This window comes from Protopterus annectens, chromosome 15.part0, assembly GCF_019279795.1.
Source record: "Protopterus annectens isolate FY-2018-M chromosome 15.part0, PAN1.0, whole genome shotgun sequence".
NCBI lineage: Eukaryota > Metazoa > Chordata > Ceratodontiformes > Protopteridae > Protopterus > Protopterus annectens.
The window spans coordinates 388,196,827-388,221,459 of record NC_056749.1 but is presented as its reverse complement, the minus strand read 5'-3'; the positions used below and the strand labels follow the sequence as shown (position 1 = coordinate 388,221,459).

Genomic DNA, 24,633 nt, shown 5'->3' with positions numbered 1-24,633 from the left:
TGCATTACTGACAGTTGAATGGTGCTTATGGGCAATGTAGATTTGATCAACATTATTGGAACTAAGCCTGTTTTCACCTTTAAGAAATCCCGATGCCTTAAGTCCATTTTAGGAAGAAGTGCAGCCACTTCTACAAATGAAAACTAGTTTAGCATATGGCACTTACAGTTGTGGGCACTGTGAACAATGTAGATGCATTGTTAGTCCATCTCCTACAAATGAAGAAAGCTAGTTTAATATATGGCACTTACAGTAGTGGGCATTGTAAACAATGTAAATGCATTGTTAATTTATTCTCTACAAATGAAGAAAAAGTACAGTTTTGTACACTTACCATAAAGAAAAAGTACAGTTTTGTACACTTACCATAAATGTACATGTTCAAGTGTATTCACTTTTGCAGTCATTAGATTTGGGTAATCTGCTGGCAGATTGCCCTAGTCAGACTGATTAACAAAGTCTTGGGTCCTGTGTTGGTTACTGTCCCTTCTTCCATGACGTCAGGTCATTAGGGGTATAAAACATGCAGCCGATGCCATTACATCAGTTTTTCTTGCCCCAGATGTCAGGTGCCCCCTAATGGGAAGGAATTAAATATAAAAGTACAAAGATATACCTCCAACAAAAACATAAATACACCAAAAAGGCTTTTAAGCATAGTAAAGGAAAGTAGAGGTATAGTCAAAAGAAGTTAGGGGGCTGGAGGGAGGGTAACCAGGACTGCAACAGTGAATACACTCAAACATCTACATTTATGGTAAGTGTACACAACTGTACTATGTTCTTCGTGTTTCACTGTTGCAGTTATTACATTTGGGTAGATTCCCAAAGCTATGGTTGGGAGGAGGACTTTAGATAGCATTAGGGCCAGCTATAAGGCCCTGCAAGACTGCAGTGGCAAAGCCAGCTCTGGATTTAGAGAAAATTGGCAAATGATAGTGCTTGGTAAAAGTATGTACAGAACTCCATGTAGCAGCTTCTAGGATGTCCCATGGTAGGGACGCCTCTGAGAAAGGCTGTAGAGGTAGATGCAGCCCTGGTGGAATGAGGTCTGATCCCCTGGGGGATAGGTTTTCCATGGTGCTTATAGCAGAAATGAATGCAATGGCTTATCCATTTAGAAATGGTTTGCTTTGAAATAGCCTTCCCCTCTGCCCCTGCAGCAAATGCCACCAGCAGTTGTTCAGATTTCCTTGGAGGTTTAGTCCTGTCCAAGTAGAATCTAAGTTGTCCGTGCACATCTAAGGAATGCAGCATCCATTCCCCTTTATTCTGTGGCTTGGGAAAGAAGGTTGGCAAATGAATGGACTGATTAAGAGTCACTCTGGATACCAACTTGGGCATGAAGGATGGATTGGTTCTGAGGGACACCCTGTCTGCATGAAAGATGATAAAAGGCTCCACTGCCATAAGGGCCTGTAATTCAGATACCCTTCTAGCTGAAGTGATTGCTAAAAGGAAAGCTGTTTTCCAAGAAAGAAATTTTAAGTCTGCAGTAGCAGCTGGCTCGAAAGGAGGTAGAGTGAGTTTCACCAAGACAAAGTTAAGGCCCCAGGCTGGGGTTGGAGCTCTCCTGGATGGTCTCAAATTTTTGGCCCCTCTGAGGAACTGCTTGAGCAGTGGATGAGAGAAGAGGGGAGGTTCTGTGTTATAATGAGCTGAAATGGCTGAGGCATGGATTTTAATGGAGGAAAAAGACAGGCCCTTGTGAAGCATCTCAGTTAAGTATTCTAAAATCTGAGGTAAATTGGGTGCTGCTGTGCTCATCCGTTGAGATTGGTTCCGGGCACAGAATCTTTTCCATTTTTCAGCATAAGATTTTCTAGTACTAGGCCTCCTTGTCTCTAAAATGATATTCATCACAGGTTTACTGAGGGATGGTAAAGGAGAGATTAAGTAATTAGTCAGGCTGCAAGGTTCAGTGTTAGAAGCTGAGGGTGCAGAATCTGGTTTTCCTGCTGAGACAGCAGGGAAGGAGTCTGAGGCAGGTGCCATGGAGATAACCATGTCACACTGCGCAGGAGGGGGTACCAGTGTTGGCGTGAACAGTCTGGAGCAATCAAAATCATCCTTGGTTTGTCCTGTTTGATTTTTAGTAGTACTTTGGAGAGCAAAGGCAGAGGGGGAAAGGCCTAGACTGATACGTTTTTCCAGCTGAAGGACAGAGCATCCACTTTCCAGGCTTGTTTGTGGGGAGTCCTTGTGCAAAATTTGTCCAATTGGTAGTTCTAGGGAGAAGCAAACAGGTCTATATCTGGGCTCCCCCATTTGCTTGTCAACATGTTGAAAATCCTTGGTTCCAGTTTCCACTCGTGTGGGTCCATGTGTTTTCTGCTTAGTCCATTTGCCAGTGTATTTAATTTCCTTGGCAGGAATTGAGCTTGTAGGTGCACTTGGTAGCTCAAGGCTGTGTTCCACAATGCCATGGCTAGTCTGCAGAGGGGGTAAGAATGTGTACCCCCCTGCTTGTTTATGTACCACATAACAGTGGTGTTGTCCTGGAAGAATGTGGTCCTTGAAGGCTGTCAGAGCATTCTGTACAGCTAACATTTCTTTTTGACTGATATGCAGGTGTATTTGACTTGGGTTCCATTTGCCCTGAATGCACTTCCCTGCCAGGTGAGCCCCCCATGCATAGTCTGATGTATCTGTTGTTAGGGTTTGGGTGGCAGGGGATGATGTGAAAGGTAGTCCCTTGTTTTGGTGGCAGGCCTCTGCCCACCAAAGGAACTCTAGGCATAGGCAAGGTATGATAGGAATCATTGTTTCTAGGTCTTGAGAATGTTGAGACCATAGGCTTTTTAGATACCACTGTAGTTTCCTCATATGCAGTCTTGCATACAGAATTAGAAGAATGCAGGAGGCCATGAACCCCAAGGCTTGCATATTTGTCTTGCAGATAGCTGGGTTTTTGTGGCCACTTGTTTGAAGTAGGTTGTCAAATGAATTTGTTTCTCTGGCGTGAGGTAAGCCATCTGGGAAGTTGTATTCAAGCTTGCTCCCAGGAATATAATTTGCTGACAGGGTACCAGGTGTGATTTCTTTTCATTTATGGTGTACCCCAGACAAGTTAGAACCCTTTGTACAAAGGCCAGATGATTCAAAAGTATGTCCTGGCTTTCTGCCTGAATTAGACAATCGTCCAGGTATGGGTATATTTGAATATTTCTTTGCCTGCAAAATGCAACAACTGGAGCTAGGCACTTTGTGAATACCCTGGGCACAGTAGATAAGCCAAAGGGCAGTGCAGAGAACTGATAGTGTGTGTAGCCTACTTTGAAGCGTAGGTATCTTCTGCAAGATTCCCTGATTGGGATGTGCAGGTATGCTTCTTTTAAATGTATTGTTGCCAACCAGGCATCATTGCCTAGCATAAGAAGTAATTGGTGAAGAGTCAGCATCTTGAATTTTGGAATATCCAAAAAGGTGTTTATAGTAGACAGGTCCAGGATAGGACGCCATGAATTGTCTTTTCTGGGTAGCAGGAAAAGTCTCAAGTAGAAACCTTGTCCCTTTTCCTCTTCTGGTACCAATTGAATAGCCCCCATGCTTAAGAGAGAAAGTACTTGTTTTTGGGCCTCTGCCCACTGATTTGGGGGTAGGTCTGGCCACCCGCTTGGTGTTGGCAACGTGTGGAAGTGAAATCTGTATCCCTGGGACACTATATTTAAAACCCATTTGTCCTGGGTAATGAGTTCCCAATTCTTTGCATGAAGAGCAATCAAAAGGGCAGTCAGTTGATAAGTGCTTGGAAATTTTAAAAGGAAGTCATTGAGACAGTTTACCATAGGGGGGAGTCTTATTATTCCCAGATTTGGAAGTGGAGGCCCCCCACTGCTTAGTTCTGTGTGTCCCCTGGGACTGAAACCTGGGGTTTTTGCTGTCTCTGGGTTTGTCTTGAGAAGACCTGGAAGGGGCTGGAAAGGACCAATTCTTAGAGGGCCAGTGCCTACTAAATCTAGGAGGCTGAACTTGTAAAAAATATTTAACAGTTTGCATAGATTTAGCTTTATCTTCCATCTTTTTAAGAACTTCCTCAGCCTTGTTGCCAAACAGGCGGACCTGATTTAAAGGAGCATCCAACAATTTAGCTTTAACATGATCAGGCAAAGATTGCTCCTTAAGCCAAGCATGCCTTCTGAGCACAGATCCAGTAACAGCAGCCCTGCAAGAGGCCTCTAATGAATCAAAACCACATTGCAAAGTATGTTTTCCAACTTGTTCAGCAGAATGCATTAAATCCTGAAATTCTTTATTTTCCACACAGTCAGGAATCAACATAATTTTCTGTTTAAGCAGTCCAATAACATGTTGCTGATACTTTAACATATGAAACTGTCAGTTTAAAGCCCTAATGGCCAAGGTTGCAGAAGTGTAAACCTTCATACCCCATCTATCCAGCGCCCTGGAGTCTCTATCAGAAGGGGCAGGATTTTTAACAGTAGAAGCCTTAATGCCCTTGGGCCCCTGTGAAATAGTCTCTGGATCTGCAATAGAATTTTTAAAAAGGAACTTGTGGGACTCAGGGACCCTGTAGTATCTGTCAGGTTTTCTGGGAGCAGGAGGCAGGGAATCAGGGGCCAAACTATATTCCGAAAAAGCACATCAACAATGTCTAGTACAGGAGGAACAGCTAAAAGCCTATGCTGAGGTAGGAGTAGGAAATCCCTAAGCCTCTTTTTTGAATCAGAAAAATCCTGGCTTTCCCAGTGGAAATGCTCCCTTAGAGTATGTAAGGTTTCCCCAAAAGAAAAATCCTCAGGAGGGGAAGCAGAGGGAATGGAGTCCTCTGCATCAGAATCTTCATAAGTAGATAAGGGCAAATCCAGATCATCAGAAGAATCAGAAACAACAGAATCCTGATCAGAAGATTCATAATCAACTTCAGTCCTAGGCCTCTTAGAGCAGGGGGGGGGTTGGCTACCCCTGATTAGAGTTATTAGATCTTCAGCCATTCTTGTCATTTGTTTTTTTTAGGCATAGAGGCCTGAGCATGTGGCCTGGGCGTTGGTTTTTAGGCATGGATTGAGATTTAGGCCTAAGTAAAGAAGGAGGCGTCGGTTTAATATGCAAGTCTGTAGACCTGAATACACTCTCAGAAGCCAGTGCCTGCACAGCAGCTCCAGACCCATCCAAGGTAGAGACATCTGCGGATTCCATAGTTGAAGCATCTTGCTGCATACCGGACTCCGAATGGGTCTCAGTAGAGGCCTGCAAATCAGAAGTAGCAGGTATCAGGGGCTGCAAAAGTGCCTCACTGAGTACTGGCGACTGGCTTAGGAGAAGCGTCATCAGCAGTTTTGGACCTCGGCGGCCTGTCTCTGTCTTTATCTTTGCATTTTTTCAGAATCCCGGTAGTCGGATGGCTAACCGACGACATTTCTGGATAATTAAACTGAGAACCAAAATATTTAGAGGCGAAAATATACCGAAGACGGATAGTGCGCTGATTAAATAAAGCACAAAACCGACAGCAAGGTACGTCGTGGTCAGGGCCTAGGCAAGGAATACAGTACGAAAGAAAATCTTTATGAGGTATTTGCTTTCCACAAGTAATGCAATTATTAACTTTTATTGACATCAGTAAGGAGCAAGAAAATGTTTCCCCAATGGGATATTTAGCTTTAGTTGAAGACTTCGGTTCTGAAACGAAAATGTCAGGAGTCGGCCGACCGGCACTTGCGAACTGCTTCTGCTTCGGGCACCGCACGGCAAGAAAGACTGATGTAATGGTGTCGGCTGCATGTTTTATACCCATGACGTCATGGAAGAAGTGACAGCAACCGACACAGGACCCAAGACTTTGTTAATCAGGCCGACTGTAGGCTACCTGCAAGCAGATAACACAAATGTAATGACTGCAGCAGTGAAACACGAAGAACATCTAGTTTAGGATATGGCACTTACAGTAGTGGGCATTGTAAACAATGTAGATGCATTGTGAATTCATCCTCTACAAATGAAAACTAGTTTAGCATATGGCACTTACAGTAGTGGGCATTGTAAACAATGTAGATGAATTGTTAATTCATCCTCTACAAATGAAGAAAGCTAGTTTAGCATATGGCACTTACAGTTGTGGGCATTGTGAACAATGTAGATACATTAATTCATCTTCCATAGAGTTCAAATTTTGAGGCTATTTATTTTGGGCCAAACAAAGATTTGACTGTCGCTCCAACTGTGTTGTGTACACTGCTAACTGTAATTCATGTCCGAGTTTTTATATCGGCAAAACTATTAGAGCACTCAACAGAAGAATTTATGAGCACTGTTTGGCCATTAAAAAGAAAGACTTCAAATGCTTTGGCGAAGCATGCTGTGTCTTGTACAAATTTTAAAAAATTTACTTTTGCAATATTGGATTCAGTTAACAGTACTGGGTTCACTGGTGACATTAAAACTATGCTTGAATGCAAAGAAGCAGCCTGGCAGATCAGACTCAGTGCCTATCAAAAGCCTGGCCTTAATAAATCTATTAATATTAAATGTTTTTTGCTGCAGCACAAGTATACCTGAATACTCAATTAACAAACACTTAAATTCAAATTTTAATTAAAATTTTTTATTTTATGTTTATTAGTTGACAGTCTTTGTATATTAATATTTAGTGTACGTTCCTTTAATTTGGTTTAAGTGTAATATAAGCCATTGCAAGTTTCTATTGGTTTGACTGGATCATTTGACTTTTTGGAGGGTTATTTAAATGGTATTGATTCATTTTAGATTCTTCTGATGAAGATCTAATGAAATTAACTAATGAAAGTGCTTAAAAAATGAATCTTTTGTCTGTGGATATTCATCGCTGCCGGTGAAGTTTGTTAAAGTTATTAACTTAGCATAATGCTGTATTTGAAATGGGGTCTATATTAGATAATCGAACTTTCAAAGGTTCGAGTGTCATATGGTCGATACCATATGATCGAACTTTTAAAAATTTGAAAATCTTATAAAAAAAAATAAACTACACAAATAACCTACCTGAACGTTTTAAGCAGGGAGCAAGAACCACTGCACCCCACACCCCCCGCTCTTTAAATATACCAACTCCAAGATCTCACTACAGTGCAGAAAAGGGAAATATTCCCATTCCACACTGTACGGAGATCTCCGTTAAAACGTTCGAACTTTAAAAAATTCAATCATATGGTGTCGACCATATGACAGTCAAACTTTTGAAAGTTCGATCATTCAATATAGACCCTATGAAATGGTAGGTTCACCCTATTTAATTGATAGGATTTCCACTGCAGGCTTTAGTACTGCTCAGCAAATGAGCTTTTCACAGGCTGCTAAGTACATTCCTCCATTCCATGATACACAATTGAATTCTGCCTCTCCAGATCCAAGTTAGTTGCACTAAAACAAATAAAGAAAACAAAAAAGTCTTCTTTGCCAAGATAGGAGAAGACAGGTGGTGGATATGACTCACGATTGGCTTAATCTTTAAGATCTACTGTTAGAATAATTACTTAACTGTTATATCTAGTAAGAGTAGGTCTATCCATGGAAACTGACAGGGCAGAGTTCCAAGCTATCTCTGCTGAACAGCTCCACTCATGAGAACATAGTCTTGATAACATTAGCCCCAGAGGAAAACATGAATCAGGATATCACATTCAGCTTGCAATACTTTGCAAAGGTATTTAAATATGATCATGCAACCATCACAAAATATATTGAGATGCCATCCTTGCAAAAGGTTAGTAAAGCAACAAAGTCTCAAAGAATCAGCATTAAGACCTTATGATAAGGACTTACTGTATTTAACACAATAAAATGTAGTGCATTCAGAAAGCTATATGGAAAGAGCTTATGCACTTGATGGCCTAAGTTTTGTTAAGGATAAAACAAAAAAGCTCAATCACTTTGCATGCAAGGCTTAGTTCTGACCACATACTATTTTAGTTGGTGGGGAACATATATTCATTATAACAAATTCTTACCAGAATTTGGGAAAAATGGTAAACAGAATGTTAAGTAAATGTACTGATTAGGATTAGAATCAGTTGCAAGTTCAAGCTAAAAGAGGAGTTAGTATGAAGTGACACATTGACTTTATGAAACACACAAAAAGGAGGATGGCATGAATTATTGTTCTGAAATCTTTCTGGTTGATGAAATGGCTACCAAAAATCTTGCAAGTTACAGATTTCAAATCAGCAGGTTCATGAGGAGCCAATCAATTATTCTAGAATGAAGTTAGCATGGAGGATTAAGGCTGTGAGCTCTTAATGAGCAGGTTCCCATGGTACAGTTTCTTTCTCTTAGCCTCCATGTTCCTACTGTGTGACAGAGTGAGTCACTTAACCAGAAAGTGCTCTGTGATTATTGGGAAACTGGCTTAAGTTTTTTAGCTGTCTCCTGGACAGCACAGTAACTACTTATAAAGTTCCATGGAGGTACTGGATCCTGTCGTACAAGCCATGATGAAACCTTGATGAAAATTAGAAAAAAAGTAGCCAAATGGACTTTGATGGAGGACAAAGTATACTTTTAAAAATGTATGGAGCTGCAAGCAGAGGAATACAGAAAAAAAGGATCTAAACACTTTTCAGAGACCGATACAGAAATATACATCAATGTTTGTCTTTGTAAGTGCTCCTAGTGCTGGACTTTTGAGTAAAGCATTACAGGCAACAACTGCAAGTACAGAAGCCAAACAGAGAGCCACAGGAAGATGATGTCACAGTAAGTCTTGCATGATGGGTGGGTTAGTAATATTCTAGTAGGTTTCAAGAACAAGAGCTTGTTCAGAAGGTAAGACAGTGCTAGGATGAATTGTATCTGTTGAGGTAAATACGAATTTCAACTGCGGTGGTGGTGCTGCGGTAGCATTGTCGCCTCACAGTAAGACGTTGTCCTGTTCGATTCTCAGTTAGACCATCTTCTGTGTGGAGACATGTGTGAATGGATGTACCTTCGTTGAAGGTTGTGCATCAGGGCTGGCAACTCGGCACATAAAAATCTACTGCCAATCATTTGCGGACCGGAGTTCCGCTGTGGCGACCCCTAACCGGGAAAAGCCGAAAGACACAACAACAACCTTGTCTCTTTACAGTTTTTCCCTTTGAATTAATATCATCATTATAAGAAATGGAGGGAAAGTGTAGAGCAGTCCAAGGGTACATGTGGGCATGAACTTCCCGCAGGGAATTCCCTGGTGATAAAATGAGTGAAAAAGGTGTTGCACATGGTGTCGATCAAAGAGGCAAGAATATAGGTTTTTTCACATTTTTGGAAAATTTGACATGCTACCAAGGTACTGTGGCACCCCTTAGACAGACACAGACATCTTCTAAGTCTATCTGCCAGTGAAGTGGACTTCCCAGGGACAAGGACAGCAACTGGGAAGAAGTTGTTGGACATAAAGCATTCCTCAAGTCTCATAGCATTTTTGCTTATGGGATGTGATTGAGTTCTGTCGCTACTTGGTGTTATACCATGTGACTGACACATTGACAGGATGGTGAAAACTCCCATTGGTTGGCATCCTGCTCACATTTCCAAATGCTGACATGATGGGATAGGTATGAAGATGTCCAGGCACTGAGAACTGCTCTACCAATGAAATGTTCCCTTCACGTCAGAGTTGTATCTGTGGTGATTGCCACCAATGAATGGGGTAAGTGGATGGGATTGCCAAAGGAGAAAAATGTTTGGGATCCATCTAACAGGATGTAATATCTGCCTGCCTGAGAAATGAGATCTCAAGAAAAAGGTGATCCTTGTTCTGAGAACACTAAACCTAAAGGGTCCACAGATTAACTCTCATGTGGTATATGGCAGAAAGTACAGTTGTGTAAAGTAAAGTTACTGTAACTTTACAGGTTAAATAAATCATGATTGCAATAACCTAAGCTTTATGGGTTATACCCTGCAAGACTATGAGCCAGTTTTCAAAGCCTCAGGGCACTCTCCACTTGTGCTAACCTCTACAGGGCTTGAGCACAGAGGGATGAAAAAAGAAGTTATGTACTCGCCATAATGTTCCATCTGAGTAGTTATACTTCATTTTCTCCAACTTGTGGGTATTCGGATCCATATCGGATCCGAGCCGGCAACTTTTTCAAGCATCTGCTCCAAGCTCCTCCCCTTACCCACAATCCCTCACATCTCCTACCTTCCCTCAGATCGAGTTTGCAACTATCCAAACTATCAGCAACTTAATAACATCACTAACTTAGAACAGGTTTGGGAGAAGGAGGGCGGGACGGTTGCAGAAAATGAAGTATAACTACTCAGATGGAACGTTAAGGTGAGTAACTTCTTTATCTGAAGTAGTTAACTTCATTTATCTGCAACCTGTCCCCAGCTACCAAAACTCCCGGGAGGCCCTCATGGAAGGATATTCCTGTGTACCACAGAGCCAAAGGATGCTCTCCCTCTAGAGATCAAATCCAACTTATAATGAGAAATGAATGTATGTGACCTTGCCCAGGTTGCTGCCGCACAGATATCATCCAGTGAAACCCTAAACCAAAAAGCAGCAGAAGTCGCCATAGATCTGACAGAATGAGCTTTAACAGGACCAGGCGGGGACAGACCTTTGTCCTTATAGATTTGTAGTATACATTGTGTAATCCATCTAGCTAAGGAGACCTTGGATATGGCTTTGCCCAGAAAGGGTCTAGAAAAGGACATGAATAACTGGTCAGACGTACGAAAGGGTTTAGTTCTGTGTAAATAGAAATGAAGCTGTCTATGAACATCTATCAAATGCAGTTTATATTCACCATTGTTCTGAAAATTTGGAAAGAAAACAGGCAGGTTAATCGTCTGATTAATGTTTTATTCAGAAGCAATTTTCACTAAGAAGGAAGGGTTTGTGCAGAGCGAGACCCTGTCTTTATGAAAGATCAAGTAAGGAGGCATGGCAGAAAAAGCTTGAATCTCAGAAACTCTCCTAGCCGAAGTAATGGCCACTTGGAAAGCTATCTTCAAATCTACTGATGCTGCAGGTTCAAAGGAAGGAGCAACTAATGCCTGCAGAACTAGAGTAAGGTCCCAAGGAGGGACTGAGTCCTTGACCAAAGGGCATAGAAGAAAGGTGCCTTTCAGGAAAGCTTTACACAGTCTCAAAGAAGCCAGAGCATTCATGTTTTCGTCGACATGAAAATTAGAGATGGCCATCAGTTGCACTTTTACTGTGGAGGAACTAGCCCCTTGTTGGAAAATACTGGCCAAAAACTCCAACACTGCAGGAACCGGGGCTGTAAAGGGATCTAGATTCCTCTGAGAAGCCCAAATAGAGAAACGTTTCCATTTGCTGCAGTAAATCTTCCTAGTGGAAGCCTTGTGGGATGCCACCAGAATAGTCTTTACTGAAGATGACAGACCGGGAGTCCTGGCAATCAGGGGAACTGGAACAACCAAGCCATCAACTTGAGGCTGTCTAGGTCGGGCGGACAGGTGCCCAAGGGATGAGAGATGAGATCCGGGCAAGGATCCAGAATCCAAGGAGGAGTTAGAGCATGAGACCAGAGGAAGGGGAACCACACCTGACGAGGCCAGAATGTGGCAATGAGGATCACTTTGCACCCCAGTCAGCAAGCTTTCTGAAGAAACTTCTAAATGAGAGGTAATGAGGGGTAAGCATACAGTAACCCGGGAGGCCAAGAATGGACTAGAGCATCTCTGGGGGGAGTCCTCTGGTGAGGGGATCAGAGCGAATAACTCGCTGCACTTCGTGTTGGAAGGAGATGTGAAGAGATCGCAGCAAGGCTAACCCCATGCAAGGAAGATCTCCTCTGCTACCGATTGTTTCAGAAACCACTCATATGGCATTAGAATAGCCCGACTCAATCTGTCCGCTAAAATGTTGGAGCATCCCGGGATGTGCATTGCAATCAGAAACTGATTGGTGGAGATCGCCCACTCCCACACTCATAGCCTCGTGACAGAGAGGGTAAGATCTGGTTTCCCCCTGTTTGTTGATGTACCAGACAACAGACATGCTGTCTGACTGAACTGCAATCATCCCTGGGGGAAGAACAGCATGAAAGGCTTGCAACGCTAAAAGCACTGCCCTCTTCTCCAGAATATTGATATGCAATCTGGTCTCAGTCTGGGACCACATGCCTTGGGCCGTTCCCCCCCCAAATAGTGCCCCCCCACCCAAGCTGGTAGGCATCCGTGGTCACTGTGGCTTGGGCTGCAGGTGATATGAAGGGTCACCCTGCCAAGATTTCTGGTGACTGCAGCCACCAGAGAAGAGACGCCTTGCAGGCTTTGCTGATTTGAACTGGATAGTCCATGGGGAGTTCTAGCCAAGACCACTGTAGTGCAAGGGTCCACTGAAGCACCTGCATGTGAAGGCACACACAGGGAAGGATCGAGATTGCTGTGGCCATGGAGCCTAGGGTTTGGAGAATACTCACTTCCCAAAACCGATCCACCTCCCTAGACTCCTTGTCCGGAGGGTGGACCGAGGAACTTTCCTGTGCCAGTACCCTCTTAGTGGCAGCTGCAACCACCATAGCATTTACCGAGGATCCCTTGTACCAGGACTGTCTGTGTGAGGGAGGAGAGAGGATCCTGTCCGGGCATTTTGGTATCGGCTCTATGGTGTCAGGCTCCTTCCATGCTCACATGGTAATAAGATTCACTAAGGGATCCGAAGGAGGGGACACCCAGGATGTAGATGGGCCCATGCCAAAAGCCTCCAGGAACACTGACTCATCTGCAGAGGGTTTTGAGGCTGACCAACCTCCCCTCTGGTGGAGGATCTCCATGATGTCTCCACAGGAGACATCCTCAGGAGGTGATCTGGGGTACCCTCTCCTTCATCTAAGTCAGTATCTTCTGTCAGGGCATGGGGGAGTCCAGGTGTCTCCTTTTACACGTGTGCGTATGGGAACCCTCTTCAGTGGGACTCTCTGAAGAGGGCTTGTGAGTCATGGGGGGTTCCACTATGGGATCCACCTGGGGGTCCTCTAGCATTGGCTGTCCCTGGGACAAGCTGAAGGGAGTCATAACCAAATCCATGGGAGCCTGGGTGGAGTCCAAGGAAATAGACTGGGGTCTCGATCCTTGGGAGAGAACCCTCTCCACCACATCTTATGCCAATGGAGAGCACACCTCCTTAGCAACCAACAAGAAGGAAGCTCTCCCCGGCTCCGCTGTGAGGATCGGGGTCGAGGCAGAAGTAGCCGAGGTTCCGAAGGAATGGCTAGGTGCCGAATCCCCAGCTCCAAGGATCCTCAGATCCATAAACCCTGAAACCGCAGACCGGATCGGGGAAGGAGAAATTGGATGAAAAAAGGGCATGGAGGTCCCCCCTCTGGAGGAAGAGAGGCCTGGGAAGACTCCCATTTGGATTTGGGTCTGAATGAACTTCCACATTATCCTGTCCATATCCAACTCTGACAGACTCTGAGTCAAGCGTGAGGAGGCAACTGACTCGGATCTGGCTGGTTGGTGCGATGACTTCAATGAAAGCCTTGGGTCCAAGGGCTCTGTCGGCTCTGGGGAGAACCTCAGGGAGTGGAGCTGAGGAGATGTAGTCCTAGTCACTTTGAAAGGCAGGCTACGGAAGGGCTCCCACTCTGGAGACCGCTTGCGGGGCCTATCCCCTCTCTTGTCTTTGACCTTCTTTTCCTTTCCTTTAGTCCCCCCTTCAACAGGCCTAGTGGGAGGTTGAGTCCCAGTCTGGGGCGGTGGGGGGTGTGGAGTTGCTGGAAGAGCCGAGGCCGAGGTCACTGTGTTTAGGGAAGAAATTTGCAGCTTTGTCTTCCTTTCTTTTAGGGCCCTGTGGTTGAACCACGCACACACACTACACTGTGTTTAAAGATGGGGAACACCCAGGCAAATAACACACAGAGTGTGGCCATCAGCCAGTGAAAGCTTATGGCCACACTCTGTGAATTTTTTAAAAGTAGGTTTAGGCTGCTCAGCCATACTATAAACCCACTCAGCCAAAACTTAACCCAACACTGCAACACACACACTAAAGTCGGGAAGTCTTGCTATACTACTTTACTACAACTTTAACTTTTTTTTTATACAAAAAAAAATGATGAACAGCGAAGGGGAGGATAAGGTAAACTAACGACCACACACACTCACTAAAAGCACAAGAAAAACTATTCACTTACGATACCCAACTTGGAGCTAAAGAGATCACAATGCTAATTCATGAAGTGGCAAATAAGATCACGCCCATTTACGCATGCCTTTCGAACGCCCACCCAACCACGGGGAAGACATGCGGACTCCACACAGAAGGCACTCCCCGCACTCCAGCCGAGAATCGAACAGGAGAACCTCTTGCTGTGAGGTAACTGCTACCGCTGCACCATCGCGGCATAGAAATAATTAAGAATACAATATGGAAATCCATATTGTATTTTTAATCATTTCTATGCCACGGTGGTGCAGCAGTAGCATTGTTACCTCACAGCAAGAGGTTCTCCCGTTCGATTCTTGGCTGGAGTGCCTTCTGTGTGGAGTCTGCATGTCCTCCCCGCGGTACAATATGGAAATCCATAATTTTCACATATATCGACATCCTTTGGAGATGTGGTAATAACAATCTTTCAGTAAATGGTACCCTGTGACTTGAAATGCTGAAAGCTACATATTATTTGAAGCCATGAAAAATAATGAAATGTAATTTAAAAGTTATGTCAGACAATCCTGCACATGGCATTTTTGTATAACCAGCAGTATGTACACAAACTAGTCAGATAAAGTGTGCATGGAGCTCACTGTACTACAAAATATACAGATGTGGAAATGCCTTTGTTACTGTGTTACACTGTTACTCAAATCATCAGTATGTGTGCACAGGGTTCTGTATACAAAGCATTCAGAACTTAAGACTGAAGCATGCTTTTGAATCAGAAAATTCTTCTTAAAACATTAACTGTACAATGTAGGTTGCAAGCTTTCTGAACTGTTCTAGAGCCGAAGTATAATCATATGTAATATGGGTGTCACTGTAATTTAATGATAATGCATGCAAACTAAACCAGAGAGCTCCTCACTGTGACCCCCTCACTTACAATTAATATTCTGAGCTGAAGAAATACACATTTCAGCAAACAATAAGTTCTCCTACCTGTAAGAATTATGGTGTGCAGCAAATTGCTCGGGTTGAAAATTTGGCTGTTTCAAGTTTGGTGATTGTAACCTTGGAGTGTATGGATAACTTGGTTCTACTGCCACCTGTAAAGGAATTTTCATAAATTTAAATGTGGAGTCAAAAAAGTAATCGATATGTATTACTAATGGAATGTTTTTTCCAAGAAAAACTGAAATATTTACACCATTCTAAATAATAAGGTGCTATTCTATACTACAAGTTTATCTTATTTAAATCCACAGTAGAAGACAGAGCACAGAAATGTTATCAAGTTCAATTTGAGAGCTTTGATGCTGTTAAATGTCTTGTTTATGCTCTTGTATAGCACATAAGTATAGACTGTATGAATGTATGCAATATGTGCAGAATATGGCGTGCTTACAGCTCATGACATGACCTAATGGTAAATTAATTCAGAAAATGATAGACTGGGCCCACTGGGCAATACAGCGACAGTGAAGTAAGTAGAACAGCTGCTGTCAAAACTGCTAAAACATGAGAACTAATTAAGAGTGTGTGTCAATAGAAAAGAATATACAGCATTCAAAGAGAGCAAGACATGTCTGAAACATGTAGGTCATGGAGACAATCTTAGAAGACACTAGTACAGGACTTTCAGGAAGTTAAGAAAAGCACAAGAACAATGTATAATGGAAGCCTGTTAAAGTGTTTTACCAAGTCTCATGCCTGCATTGGGACATATTTAAAATGGCATTGTTTATTTCCTCCTTTAGCATTTCTTATATACTTGGACTGCATTTTAATAATAATAATAATAAAAAAAAACCCCTTTGTTGTTGCGTCTTTCGGCTTTTCCCAGTTAGGGGTCGCCACGGCGGAACTCGGTCCGCTAATGATTGGCAGTAGATTTTTACGTGCTGAGTTGCCAGCTCTGACGCACAACCTTCAACGAGGGTATGCCCATTCACGCATGTCTCCACACAGAAGACGCTCTAGCTGAGAATCGAACAGGACAACGTCTTACTGTGAGGCGACAACTTTTTATTTTATTAAATCATCGCCTCAATAAATGTAGTACTGTATATCCCTGGTGTCACAGTAGGGATAATGTGGGATGCATCCATAGACTTCAATGGACATGCTGTAAGCATACCTAGTAATGTGCTCATTAAACTATGTGGCTGCATCACCACACCATCCCTATGCTGATGTCATTGACAATGAAGTTCACTAATTACACTCAGTGACATCAACATAGGGAAACACACAACAAAAAAGAGGGCCATGTATAGTAACTGATAGGTTTAAAATGCCTGACAGTGTACACACCTCATGCCTTGTTGCAAAAAGGCAAGCAATATATGTCAGCAAAACACGTTAGATAACTACAGAAATATGAGGACACGTGAACTTAAAGTTAGAGAGAGGTGATGAGAAAAGATTACTGCTATTAATCCATACAAAAGGTTGGAATGCTTTGCAAAAAGGTGCACAGCACTAATAAGGACTTACAACATAGCAGAAATGTAGGACCATGATAGAAGGCCATACTGTGTATCTGTACAAGCGTGTGCATACACTCACCCGAGTGGGCAAAATCAGTAGGTTAAATTGAACCTTCATAACACAGGTAAACAAGACAGCTTAACTAGTCCTAACTGCTGACTATTTTGTACATTTAGGAAATACACCTTCCATGGTTGGTAATCAGTTTGTATGCAAACAAATGTAAATTAGATTCCATCCCAATATATGAGTCACAATTGACTCCTATAGGAATCCTTTGAACAGCTGCTTCCAGATGCAGAGCTTACTAGGCAAGTAGGGAATTGAAGTAGATTGCCAGGTCTTTGTTTTTGTATCTCACACATACCACATGCACACCTAATGACAATTTAGAGACACCTTTCCACCTACCATGTCTTTGGGAGGAAACTAGAACACTCAGAGAACATCCATGCAAATGAATATCTGCAGATTCTGCACGGAAGGCACCCCAGCCAAGATTCAAAGTGGAGGACCCCTTGCTGGAATTAGAGTTATATAAGTCTCTATCATATAGTATGAAATCTGTGCTAGGCCTATGGTAGTTTGAATATGTATAATGCATGTAGGTGTTTACAATTTGACATTGTGCACTTGCTGTTAAGATTGTGCTTTCTACTTATTTATTTATTTTATTTTATTTTACATTTGTTAACCGGGCTAGTCTGGCTGGATACATGTCCATTTTCAGCAGAGGCCCGAGGAGAAAAGCTCCACTATCAGACTAAGACAATACAGTTGAGAGGTTACTAAATAATCAAACTATACAAATAAAAAGTAATAAAATAGGCAATATCAAATGCATATACATTTTTTCTGTACTAATCTGAGTCGAAGACAATCAAAATTCAGATGGTACTGTGTAGAAAAGTTTTAGTAGTATCATAAGACGATAATTATAAGTTAAAAAATATCACTAGTAGCTGGTATGACAACAAATAGGTTCTACTTCAACAAATAGGTATTATCTGAAAGTAGGAAAAAGGTAGATAAAAAGTAAAAATATGTAGGTAAGTAGTGTAACAGATAATGTGAAGTAAGAGTATAGGAATAAGGCAGAAATGAGGTAAAAGAGTGTTGACAGAGATGCAATTTCTCAAGGTACAGATGTTAGGATGATAGTAAGGCTAAGGATCAGTCAGTGGGAAAAGTAAGGTGGAAAGAAACAGAGATAGCGAAAAATAGAAAGGTAGTATGAATGGTTAGAGGTCAGGTAGATGAAACGAGAGAGAGAATAAGAGAGAATAACAGCATGGGCAGAGGGGGAGTCCAACAATAAGTTGAACAGAAGAGAGATGGTACAAACTAGTGACTGTGGAAGACAGTTTAAGTTAGTATAGAAGAGCTAAAAGATACAGGAGTGGACTGGGGAGAGTAAAAAAAATTTGTTAATGTCAGTCAGGGTTGGAGCAGGGGCATAGCCAGTGAGTTAGTAGGTAAGTTTTTATCTGTTTTCTGAAGAGATGACCTGAGGCTAGGGAGGTCAGTTCTGTGGGAAGTTTATTCCAATATGAACCTACAGTGTTTGCGAATAAGGAATCGCCTGCTTTATTATAAGATTTCAAAGTAGTAACTAGTAGCTTGTTGGCAGACCTGAGTGTAGTGAGATTTTTATAAGGTGTGATGAGTTTATTTAGTATGGGTGTGTTGGAGGGGTAGTGTAGGATTTTAAAAGTGATAATTAGTTGCTGTAGGAGTATTAGGTTTGGAAGTTCGAGCCAGTTTAGTTTCTTTAAATTAAGACAGTGATGAGTTTGGAATGGAGAGGCAGTAGCAAATCTGGCTATACTGTGGTAGGCGGTATTCATTTTTTGAAGATTAGATTTAGATATGTTGATAAAGGATGGAGAGGCATACAATAATGTAGAGATGAGGTGAGTTTGGGCGAGAGCCACTCGGGAAGTGGCGGTGAGAAAGGGCTTAATTCTGTAAAGGGCACCCATTTTTTTATTGACTGACTTTATAGTTAAATCAATGTGTAAGTCAAAATTTAGCTGATTGTCTATGGTGACGCCTAGCAGCTTAGTGGAGTAGTCAGGTTTGATGACAGTGCCATTACCTGATACTATAGAAAAAGTGATAGGGGTGGCTTTAGAGGTTGGGGTGAAAAGTAGTAGTTTGGTTTTTTTGGGATTTAGGAGGAGACAAATATGTTGAAACCAGTTTTCTGCTGCAGTGAAGACCAATTGGGTAGCAGAGTGGAGTTGTGTTGGTGAAGAAGCAGAGCAGATGAGAGTGGAATCATCTGCATACTGTATACAGGTAGTGGTTGGGAGGGAGGTGGGCAGGTTATTTATGAAAATAGTGAAAAGTAAGGGACCTAGGATGGATCCTTGTGGGACGCCAATAGTAATTGGGAGTTGGGAAGATAGATGGCTGTCCCAGAGGACTGCTTGTTTTCTATTGGTCAGGTAAGAGTTGAACCACTGTACTGCTTGTGAATCAAGTGAGAGGGATTGCAAGGTATCTAGGAGAAGTTTGTGGTTGACCATATCGAATGCTTTAGAGAGGTCCAGGAATAGAGCAGAGGAGAACAGGTTGTTGTTGCGGTTTTTATTGATAGAGTCAGTGAAGGAGAGAAGGGCAGTAGAAGTACTGTGGAAGGGTCTTATAAAGTGTAATCTTGCACCTAGCTATCAGAAAACAAGAGATCAGAACAAATAAGAACATGATTACTGATTTCAGGCTAGTATGTCTCCAATGGCAGCATTCCAGTCTGGATGTAATATGTAGAAGAGGGGCGAAAGCCTTTGTGTTTGCTCAGTGGAATACACTTTTACTAGTGACTATTTTTTTTTCCTTTCTGTGGTGGCTTGAGCTCATTCTGTCAGAATGTATGATTCATAAAGCAATGCATGGAAATTTCAGGAATTTTTTGGGAAGTCAGACAGAAAACTAAAAGAAAGGGTTTATGAACACCTTTACAGCATTAGAACATCAAAGCAGGAAAATGCTCTGGCTAGACATGTGAGTGCTTTTCCATCACACTCTTTTAAATTTTGAGTGATTGACCAGGTTATGAGTGATGGAAGGGATGGCCCTAGTTCATTATTCCTGGAAAAACTGGAATTAATATGGCAACTTTGTACCAGGGCCTGCTACCCGCCAGGACTGAATGAAGTTTATTCTATATCTTCCATCCTTAAACTAAAGAGTTTAATAAGGTGAATACATACCTTATTCACTTCAGCCTGCAAGAAAGGTTTCACATTTTTGCCTAAACAGGGTATGTTAAATATTTATCTAAATAGTCAAAAATGTATTTATTTGCTTAGTTATGTATATACATGTTTATACATACACATGATTTTTTACATTCACTCAGTTATCTATACATGAATGCATCTGCATTTAGAGTTGTTTATGTAAATGTGTACATCATCTTGATGGTTTTAAATTCAGACAACATGGGCCTAATATAAGTGTTTTATTATATTTATCATCCCACTTTTTAGAACTTTCATTATTAACTGCTACTGAAAGTTATTTAAGAATGTAATACTTTTTCAGACAGTGGTAAAGTATTTTATTTTATACTGTTTTCAACTTTACACTTCATTCTTGACCTCTCACTTTTTATTGTTATCTTAACTATTGGTTTTAATGTTAGCATGGTTTTTAAATATTTCTGAATATACTTCTAAAAAGCCTTTTAAGAGTGTTTTTGAACTGATGAGCTATATTTATATTTATACATAAACAAATATATTTACTGCACACATACTTGTTTTACAAGAAGCCGGATTTTTAAACGAGCATACAATGGGTTAATTGCTATTTCCTGCTTACCTTGGGGGCGGGCTTGTTTTTTGCTTGGATGAAGTTGATGTGGTTTGAATTTGTATTTACTGTTTGAAACATTCTTGTTGTAACTGTCTGATGAAGTCTCACTAAGGGGTGAGATGAAAAGCGGTTTATGGTTACTGTTTTTTATTGTTTTTATTGTTTGTTTCAAGTAAAGTCTGAATAATAAACTTTGAAAACTACTACTGTGTGCATGCCTCAAGCCCTCTTACCTGCACTCCTGTTTTTGCAGTTACCTGTTTCGGTATTCCAAGTTTGTCTAGTGTGTCAGCTGGTATGGAGGGGACACTAGAGGCTACAGTACTGAACTCACAGGAGGGGAGTATGGACCCACTAACTTTACTGATGGGCAAACTACTGGAATGAGTGGATTGTTTAACAGCTAGAGTGGAATCACTGGTTACTACCACGTCGTCCTCCTGAAGATTTGGCATAGACGCTAACCTGGATGATCCCGGGTTCAACATTGTGGATGGATGTGCAAATAGTAATGATGAACCATTACTTGATGTAAACATACATGCCAATTCAAAAGAACCAGTTGGTGGAAATACAGTGGTTGAACAAGCAGCACACCCAGTAGAGAATGAACCCTTGGGACTTATTAGGGCTTCCAACTCTGGGGTTACAGGTTGGCTAGAGGAGTGGCCAACATTGTTTGAACCGACGAGTAGTACTCGGAGGGGAGACCTGGCTGAAAGGACACAGAACTCTACCGTGGATATCATCACTGACTTGAAGAACTTGGACGGAATGTTGGTGATGTATAAAAAATTACTATTAGAAATTTCATATTTTAAAGAATGTACTAGCGAAGGCATTGTCCCTAAAGGACTGAGGTCCTGGCAATACCCAAATGGCCTCATTCAAAGTTCACAATTCCATGAGGACTTGTTGAAGTTGTTTAATAGACACGGTTTGGAATTATTGGTCTTGAGTAAACACTATAGAATCATGACTGAAGCCCTTTTAAAAGAGGCGACTACATTAGATGAAAAAATAAGAAGGAATGCTGATTTTTCAAGGTACAAATTTGAGTATGACAGATGCCTAACTAGTATAGACCAACATATTACAAAACTAAAAGTCACTAAAATAAAGAAACTGAACAGGGACAGGGAAGCATATACATCTGACTCTGCTTATCCTAACCCTCCATCATCACAAACTGGTCAGGCCCTTGGCCGAATTTTTGGATCAACAAACGGTACCGGTTATCAAGCTGAGGTCAACCCTGGGTTAGATGGCAATAGGGGCCAGGGTCCGCCCCTACGTGAGCAGGCTGTAGCTACCTCAAGGGAAACTACACGTGGCCAGAATGAAACTGGTAACCAATATAGGAATAACAAGAACTTTGGAAAACAGCAGAATTTTCGGTCACAGGCCTCGGGGTACAACCTGAGGCAGGGTCTTCCCAGGGTGAACTACAGGAACTTGAACAGGTATTAGTATCGAATCCACAATAACCCAGTGTGGAGAATAACTTTGAACTGGCATACAATAGCCAAGGTGACTTTAAAATTTTCAATTTTTCTACACTGAAAGTGAGCATTGAGCTAGCGGATTTATTAGCGAAAGGATTAACCTTTGTTCCATCTCATAAAGCCTCCTTTGCTGAAACTATAATTGACTTAAAATTATTCACAAGGAAGCTTAACTTTAGTTATTTGTTTGGGGCTAGACATCAATCTCAGAATCCGTTCTATGTACATAGTACTTATTGCCCCCCACTACACCTGACATTAACAATGTTTGAACATGTTTGTGAAGTGGACTTATTCAATTGTATTTGTGTACAAAACCAAAGTAAAGGGAATGGTCACAACTTTGCTAAGGAAGAAGAATTAGCACTTAACTTGGTTCAACAGGCACGGGTGAGGGTGATGCAACCTGATAAGGGTGGAGGACTGGTTATAATGAATAAGGATGAATATGTCAATAGAATGGAAAGGATAGTAATGACTGAAGCTTACACGGAGGTGTCCCGTAATGAATTAAATATCGCTTACAGGAGAATTCATGCGAACTTAGAAAAACTGTTTATTGAGGCAAGGATTGACAAGGATATATACAGTTTTTTATGTATGCCAGCAACTGGAATTCCAACTTTGTCTGGCATCCCCAAGATCCACAAGAGTGTCTCGGACCCACCAATGAGACCTCTTGTGGATTCCAGGAATAGCATCACTTACCCATTAGCCAAATATATTGACCATTTTTTTGCTGAAATATGTAAAAATACAAAAACAGATCTGCAAGGACTCATGGTCCTTTTTAAGGAGTATACAGGATTTACAGTTTAACGAGGGCTTCAATTTCCTAACTATAGACGTTAAAGATTTGTGGGCGGCCACGGTGGTGCAGCGGTTAGTGTTGTTGCCTCACAGCAAGAGGTTCTCCGGTTCGATCCTTGGCTGGGGTGCCTTCTGTGCGGAGTCTGCATGTCCTCCCTGTGGTCGCGTGGGTTTTCTCCGGGTGCTCCGGTTTCCTCCCACATCCCAAAGACATGCAGTAGGTGGATTGGATACTCTAAATTGGCCCTAGGTGTGAGTGTGTGTGTGTCTTCTGTGGAAGGTTGGGCGCCGGGCTGGCAACTCGACACTGTAAAAACTCCACTGCCACTCATGTGTGCGGACAGATGATCCGCTGTGGCGACCCCTAACCGGGAAAAGCCGAAAGAAGAATAAGAAGACGTTAAAGATTTGTACACGTCCATCCCACACGATGAGGGTGTGGAATTGCTCAGCCTGTTACTGCTAGAACTGGAGGCCTCTAGAAGTTTAATTTCTCTGCTCACTGAACTCTTGGACATAGTGTTGTCTAATAATTATATTACCTTCAACAACAGGTTCTTTGTCCAGTCCATCGGCATAGCAATGGGCTCCCCGTGTGGAGCCAGCTTCGCCAATCTAATGATGGCTTCTTGGGAAAGGGAGTTTATTCTAAATGTACCTGAAATCAAAAGCCAAATACACTTTTATACAAGATACCTGGACGATATCTTTATGTTGTTTAAGGGTGATGAGGTGGAAGCTAACAATCTAGTGACATACCTCAATAATACCACTGTTTTTCTACAGTTCACACATACTTTCCATATGGAAAGAATAGCTTACCTGGATGTTGACTTAAAAAAGGACCTAATTAATGGTTGCTATACAGCTCGTATTTTTAGGAAAGATACTTACCCAAATGCTTTTTTACATTTTGCTAGTTGTCATCCACTATTCCAAAAGCGTTCAGTGGTAAAAGGCCAACTGGTACGAGCAGCTCGGATGGTTACCACACAAGAGGAGTTTTTACTAGAATGTAATCAACGTCAGGACATGTTTATCAAGAAGGGATACCCTCTACCTATGGTTAGGGAATTGGTAAGAGAAGTACAAAACAAGAGGCATAGGGGCATGTACCAACCTATCCTGGGGGTTAAAATTAATGAGAAACAAATGGAAATCAACCAAGTTCGGATGGTTTATGATGATGCTCCTTTAGTAGGTCCACTTTTATTACTACTTTTAGTAGGAATAGTTATGATATCAAAGACATCATTAACAAGAACTGGGATTTAATTGTCCTTGACCACAATTTACATGCTAAATTGAAAGATCCCCCTGGAGTAGTTTTCAGACGCGGCAGTAATTTAAAAAGCTTATTACAGACTAGGAAGGAAGACAGTTTAGGAAGCAGGAGGAAAGGGATGATGAAGTGTAGCATGTGCCCCCAATGCCCCTTCATGGAGATTGGGGTCAACTTCTCGATCAGAGGAGTGCCCTATGGGTCAAAAGGAAAATTTGACTATAGCACTAAAAGTATAGTCTATTTGGCCCAATGCCAAGCCTGCCCAGCTTTTTATATTGGGAAGTCGGACAGGAAACTAAAAGAAAGGGTTTACAAACACCTTTACAGCATTAGAACATCAAAGCAGGAAAATGCTCTGGCTAGACATGTGAGTGCTTTTCCATCACACTCTTTTAAATTTAGAGTGATTGACCAGGTTACGAGTGATGGAAGGGGTGGCCCTAGTTCATTATTCCTAGAAAAACTGGAATTAATATGGCAACTTCATACCAGGGCCTGCTACCCGCCAGGACTGAATGAAGTTTATTCTATATCTTCCATCCTTAAACTAAAGAGTTTAATAAGGTGAATACATACCTTATTCACTTCAGCCTGCAAGAAAGGTTTCACATTTTTGCTTAAACAGGGTATGTTAAATATTTATCTAAATAGTCAAAAAT

At 41.8% G+C, this 24,633-nt stretch overlaps 1 protein-coding gene across 1 annotated transcript in view; it reads right to left on the bottom strand.

Annotated features, from left to right (window-relative positions):
• LOC122789702 overlaps positions 1–24,633 on the bottom strand; it is a 267,518-nt gene that overhangs the window by 115,101 nt on the left and 127,784 nt on the right. Inside the window, exon 5 of the mRNA XM_044057132.1 lies at positions 15,062–15,168. Coding sequence (XP_043913067.1) covers positions 15,062–15,168 — 107 coding nt within the window. The remainder of the gene's footprint in view (positions 1–15,061; positions 15,169–24,633) is intronic.